The following is a 6,908-nucleotide window of genomic DNA, read 5'->3' as shown; positions in this document are numbered from 1 at the left end:
TTTTCTCTCCGGCTGCTGTCTCATGCCATTAGCTTCTTTTGGGGAGTTCTCTGGGTTCGGGCTTTAACCCGAGCTCGGAGCCCTCCCTCTGGACAGCACGCCAAATATGCTACTAATTGCTCAATCACATTATATGTTTGTGCGAACTCGTGAAATGACAAATGGAGTGAAGAAACATTTCGTTTTGACGCGTTATGTTTACTTTAAACAGCTCGTTCGTGTCTGTGTACAGATATCAGAAGGATCCCAGCGTAAGGAACAAGTGGATAGTTTATCTTTAATGGCATCCCGGATCTGTCTGTGGATTGTTCAAAGCATTTTGTTTTGTAAACGAGGCACAGTGTCATGGTTCACAAAGAAACATTTGTTGAAAGATGAAGCGGTACTACATATGACTGCAACTGCATCACAAACCGTAAATAAATTATTTAATAATGCTTTGTCTGGAAATGACGTTTTTTAAAATTATTATGTTGTCAAAACACTCATGCAATAGCGATATTGTTTCCTATGCAATGACGTTAACCATTCATAACAGTGGCGATTACTGACAAGCCTTAAGGGTGATTTATACTTCTGCGTCGGACCTACGCCGTAGCCTTTACGCCGTAGGCTATGCGTCAGTTTTCATTTATACTTCTGCGTCGTTGTCCGCGTCAACGTGCAGTACACATGCAAACCGCTAGTCTGCAGTGTCCACGGGCATGTTGCTGGTGTAACCCGCAGTACCACGGCAAAAGCCGAAGAAGAAGCGGCTCATCGTAGAAGCATTATAGCCGTGATGGCGGCAAATAAATATCAAATCATTAAATCATTATTTAAAACTACAAAAAGGAGACAACAACGGAACAGGAGATGATGGCATTCTTTCAATCTGTACAAGGACTTGTACCACGGCAGATCAACATTGTTTGTTGCGGACAACTACTGATGTATAATGCTATGTAGTATAATAAATGATAAGACACTTGTTCTTTGCTTTGTTTTATTTTATATAAGAAGGTGTATCATTAAAATATATTAAAGTGCACATAAACAAACACAAAACTCATGTACATATGGAGGGAGGGGTTCTTGCAGACCAATCACAGCGCTTGCGGTCTGCGTAGAATTGATGCGCTGTTAGATTTTTGGAGAGGTGCACGTCAGGCTACGGCGTATGGGTGTGCGTCTATGCGTAAGCTACGGCGTAGGTCCGACGCAGAAGTATAAATCAGCCTTTACAGGTTGTTTTAGAGAAAGCGTCAGAATGAGGGTTGAAAATAATCATTTTTCAACATTTGTTTTTTGTTTTGTTTTTTTGTGCAAAAAAACTTTATTAACATTATAAGTAAACCTCAAGGAACATATTCAAATATTTAAAAAATCCATGTCATGACCCCTTTAACACAACGATCTGAAAAATCCAGACAAATGTGTTTATTGGGCTATGACGTACAGTGTGAATTAGCCTTAAAATGATGTCTTAAGTCTGTGGGCATCTGTGGGAATGTCAGCATCTTTCCTATTTTCTCAGGGTAATGGACGGTATAACAGAAGCGTGCATGAAGGGCGGGATTGAGGCCTGCTACTCTTCTGTCTCCTGTGCTTGTGCCCTATTGGGTGCATTAGATGAGCTCAGCCAGGGGCGTGGCCTGCAGCAAGATCAGTCCCGCATGCTGCTGCGGCGATTGGATGAGCTAAAGGAAGGGGTGGAGTCTATGCGCGAGTCTGTGGAACTCAACGAAGCTGACTTCCGCTGGCAACGGCGTGTGCTTTCTTCTGAGAACGCCGCCTGGGAGAGCAGCATCACTGAACGCAGCCCTGACATCAGCATCAGCGTCACCACAGACACAGGCCAGACCACACTGGAGGGGGACGTGGGTCAGACCACTCTGGAAGGGGAAATGGGCCAGACCACTCCAGAGGACTGCGGGGAGGAACCACGCCTATCTTCACCTTCTACCTGTGGAGCCGCGGCGAGAGCTCACCCGGATCTACCAGAATGTGTTCGAGACGGCGGCGTCCCAGAAGCCCCGTCCAGTATGGCCCCTCCTGATGTAGTGCAGCGCAGCCACGGCCTGGCCTACCCTGACATCACCAACTTCCTGTCTGTGGAGTCTCGGACACGCTCACACGGCTCACGCTACAGCGAAAGCAACTTCAGTGCGGACGAGCAGGAGCTGTCGCGAACAGAGTTCGATTCGTGCGACCAGTACTCCATGGCCGCAGAAAAGGACTCGGGACGCTCCGATGTGTCCGATGTGGGCTCTGATAACTGCTCTCTCGCTGACGAGGAGCAAACGCCACGGGACTGTCCTGGGCACCGTACGCTACGGACAGCTGCTCTGTCCCTAAAACTGCTGAAGAACCAGGAAGCGGACCAGCAGAGCGCCCGGCTCTTTGTGCAGTCTCTAGCTGCGCTGCTGCTGGGACTGCACAGCACCACGGATGTAGACGTGTCCCTGCAAAGGTTCTCATCCACCTTCTGTTCGGGACTGCAAGCAGGTAACAGGACGAGTGTTGTAGACAAGAATGAACTGGCAGTCTGCTTTAGGGATATGCTGGTATCAAATTTTCATGTTGCGATTAATTGCTAATGCTTTTATCACGGTATATCACGATATTGCAATTTAGTTGCAAAAAAGTGTCGACATAATACAATATTACAGGTTTAATAACTTTTTTTATTATAACAAAAATAACTGAACGTTTAAATACAATAAAGCAATACACAAAAAAAATTATAAAGTTAAAAATTTTACACAGTGCAAAAGAATTATAAAGACCAATAGGTATCACTTTACAATAAGATCTCATTAGTTAACCTTAGTTAATGCATTAACGTTCACAATGAGCTACACATTTTCTACAGAAGTTATTAAACTTTGTTAAAAAAATGCATGTCTTAGTTCATGTTACCTCATTAAATAACACAGTTGCAACTTTTGATTTTAACAACATGTTTTTAAATAGTAAAGCCCTAATGTAAAGTGTGACCGAACAATAATCAAAACAGTTTCAAACAAGACGAGTGTTGTATACAAGAATGAACTGATAGTCTGCTCATGGCCAGGGGTGTCCAGTCTGGGACTGCCTGAACTGTCCTGCAGACAGAGCTGGGAAGATTACTTGCAAATTGTAATCTGTTACTGATTCCAAATTACATGACAAAAATTGTAGCTAGTAATGTAATGATTACATTAAACATTTTAGGTAATATAATCAGACTTGTTTTTGGATTACGTTTAGATTACTTTTGACCTATCTATTTTTTCATATTGATTTAAATAGGATAATCTGTACCATATATCATATTACGTCATGGTTTCCCAAACTAGGTTTGTGAAGGAACTGCAGCCATATCACCCTGCAGCCCAAGACTGGTTGCCCACTGAAGCTAAGTAGGGTTGAGCCTGGTCAGTACCTGTATGGGAGACCTCCTGGGAAAACTAGTTGCTGCTGGAAGAGGTGTTAGTGAAGCCAGCAGGGGGTGCTCACCCTGTGGTCTGTGTGGGTCCTAACGCCCCAGTGTAGTGATGGGGCACTATACTGTAAAAAAAAAAAAAAGTCTTTCGAATGAGACGTCAAACCGAGGTCCTGACTCTCTGTGGTCATTAAAAATCCCATGGCACTTCTCATAAAAGAGTAGGGGTGTAACCCCGGTGTCCTGGCCAAATTCCCTCCACTGGCCCTTATCAAATATGGCCTCCTAATAATCCCCATCCACTGGATTTGCTCTGTCTCTCTCTCTTGCATCTCGCATCATCGTCCAGGTGGTTGAAGAGAAATCCCCAATATGATTGTAAAGCGCTTTGGGTGTACAGCAATACACAATAAAGCGCTATATAAATGTCTTCATTCATTCATTCATTCATGAGTTCATTCATGAGTTCATTCATTCATGAGTTCATGAGTTTAATGAAAAGCTAATAATTAAATTATAATAATGTTAAATTAAAACAAAATTTTAAAATGAATCAAAATAAAACACTGAAAAAAAATGAAATATTGTATTTGTTTACCTGCATGTCATGTGAACCAATGTCAGAGAAACATTAACATGCAAATGTGATACTTCATTATTAAAATGTTCATAAAATCTCAGGGGTAATTCAAATAAAAATGTAAAAGGTGAAACAAAAAAATTGTGAATTTATCCATTTTAATGTGTTTGAAAGACAAACGCCTTCCAAAGTAATACATGGTAAAATAACCAAATGAGTCATAATTCAAATAAAAATTAATGTTCATCAGTAGCTGATGCAGTGTTAGGTGTAAACACACCTGGTCCAGCTAGTCAAGATCTTCAGGCTGACTAGAAAATTTTAGGAAGGTGTGTTGGGGCAAATTGGAGCTAATCTCTGCAGAACATTGTCCCTCCAAGAGCGGGTTTGGACACCCCTGTTATACAGTAGGCTAAAAAAAAAATTAATTACAGAAAATGAGACATGCACACATTTGTTGAAACCTTTTTTTTTTTTTTTTATGATCACTGTAAAAAATAAAAATAAAAAACATAGGTTATCTGTAGGTTATCAGGCAATGTCACTAAACTCAAAATGGCCAAATGTCAGTTACTTTTGTCAACCAGGCTAATTTATGAATGCTATAGTGGAGCAACTGTTTAGTCAATTCCCCCTTAATTCACCCCAAAACTAAAAATTCTGTCATCTACATTTCCGCATATACAGTACATAGAGCACATTGGGTGAATGGAAGCTCCAGTGTGCATGCTTGACCTGCGAGAATCAGTGAGGTTTCTTATCATGTGTCAAGCATGCGCGGTTGAGTTTCCATTTACCATATTTGATTTACTCAATGCATGTGTGCGTTCTTCAATGTTTAAATGTGAATAAAAGCCTAAACTAAATCTGTTCATCATATCAAGCAATCATGTCTCTTAAACTTGAATTGAGCTAATTAATGACACTATTGTCTAGTAGAGCCTGCTTTATAGTTGTTAATTAATCAATGAGCTTTTTACAACATTTACAACATATGTTTATTTTGTTCGAAGATAAATGAAAGATATCAATTTGGAACTACTAATGTTTCATAGTCATATACTGACTATTAAACAAGTTAACATACTAAGTTGTTCACATGCACTAAATACAGAAACTAAATACTGATATTGTTATTATACATAGTCTTATTGGCATAAGACCAGACTTTCAAATATTAGAGACACTTTAAGTTTATTGTTAAGATGTTTGTATGTGTGCAGTTGAAGGTAATGTGATGTTATTGTATGGTCTTGTAGGTGGGGTTCATTCTCCAGGTTTCGAGGGCAGTGAAAACCTTAGTTGTCAGGCTCTGATGAATGCAGATGGATTGTACCTGGTTTCCTATTATGCTCTACTGCTCAACCTCAAACTGTGCTGCTGTGACTATTACCGCAGGAAACCCACATGTGCTCTGGTGTCTTTGGTATTCCTGCAGTATTTTACCATAAATTCTACCATTATTTTACCAGCCCACACAATCTGATGGTGATGCTGAATGAGCTGTGTCTGTGTGTGCAGAAAGAGTTTGTGCGTCAGATCCAGAGCAGTGGCGTTCTGGTGGTTCTGTCTCAGGCCTGGATCGAGGAGCTCTACAACCAGGTGTTAGAGAGAAACCTGCTGGGAGAGGCGGGATACTGGGGCTCAGCTGAGGAGCAGTCCTTACCTCTCATCACCATGCTCACCGGTAATACTCCTTTGTGTCAGATGAGCAATTAATGGTATAAATCGTGTGAAGGAATAAATGTAAAAAACATGTCTTATTGTCTTCTTTGAGATTTATACATTCAGGTGATATTTTTTTAGAAGCAATGTCTTTATCATTTTGAAAATGTTCAAAAGCGAATCTAGGTATACTGACCAATTGTTTTAAAAATACACATACAGCCTGATACCACATTAAAATATATGATTCAAAGCTTAATTTAAACCTGTACATAAACCAAAAGTCTGTTTGTTTAAGAAACATTAATATTATGCACTATTTCTGAGCCACTAATCAAATGAACACGTTTGTGACATTGGATAAAAGTATAATTATGACATACAATAAAAATATAAAAAATAATATCAGTTTGGCTAACATTTGGCAATGTCACATGCTAAAGCCTTTAAATATCGGTATTTTATGACTGTTTGCTAAGTTCTTTGTAAATCACCCTCAATATACTCAAAATGCACAAAAATATAAAATGTCTGATTTCTAAAGCAAATTAGTTTTCATGTATTTGGGATACTGGTGAATCAAAGGCTTAAAACGTGGTATAGTGGCTAAAGTTTGGGGTTAGTTAATGTTAATGCAGGCATCCCCATATCTGAGCAGGGTTCCCACGCTTCTTGAAAGTACTTGAATTTCAGACATATGGATTCAAGGCCTGGAAAGTACTTGAAAACAAAATTTATTTCTAATTTAATTCAAGCACTTTCAAGGACCTATGTTTGTTTATGCAGAGATTAAAGTTTTCCATCGCTACGACGGATTTCCGTCAATTGGAAAAAAAAAATGAGGGGAAAAGAAACATGTAGCGCATTGTTGTTATTGTTGTTCTGCCGGCACACCAAAAATCATTCCCGGCCACGGCTGCAGCTTCTCAGTGACAACATAGGGATGCCGCTCGCATCATTCACCCTCGGGTTATTAGCAGAGAACACAGAGCAGGACTTGAATTTTGGCACGGGATTGCGGCTATTAATAACAATTGTACTCATTCCCACAGGTTCCACGCTTATAACGCGATGACGGAACGTATCATTTGCACGTGCTTTTGAGTCTTGAGAACTCACTCGCGCGCTCTCATTTTCTGTGCGCCCACAGATCGCGATAAGGAGAGTGACAGCTTTTAATAATTATTAAGGGAGTTTGCCAATGTGATATTGATTCAATACAACAGTTCAGTAAACAAGTACTGCCTGATTTTGCTC

At 40.3% G+C, this 6,908-nt stretch overlaps 1 protein-coding gene across 2 annotated transcripts in view; it reads left to right on the top strand.

The window, feature by feature from the left end:
- Positions 1-6,908, top strand: part of arfgef3 (ARFGEF family member 3) — an 89,463-nt gene that overhangs the window by 33,376 nt on the left and 49,179 nt on the right. For both annotated transcript variants that reach the window (XM_016486555.1, XM_016486556.1), the window contains 3 exons: positions 1,517-2,487; positions 5,246-5,412; positions 5,508-5,673. In XM_016486555.1, coding sequence (XP_016342041.1) covers positions 1,517-2,487; positions 5,246-5,412; positions 5,508-5,673 — 1,304 coding nt within the window. The remainder of the gene's footprint in view (positions 1-1,516; positions 2,488-5,245; positions 5,413-5,507; positions 5,674-6,908) is intronic.

Source organism: Sinocyclocheilus anshuiensis, unplaced genomic scaffold (genome assembly GCF_001515605.1).
Source record: "Sinocyclocheilus anshuiensis isolate Anshui unplaced genomic scaffold, SAMN03320099.WGS_v1.1 scaffold910, whole genome shotgun sequence".
NCBI lineage: Eukaryota > Metazoa > Chordata > Actinopteri > Cypriniformes > Cyprinidae > Sinocyclocheilus > Sinocyclocheilus anshuiensis.
This window is presented reverse-complemented; position numbering and strand designations above follow the sequence as displayed.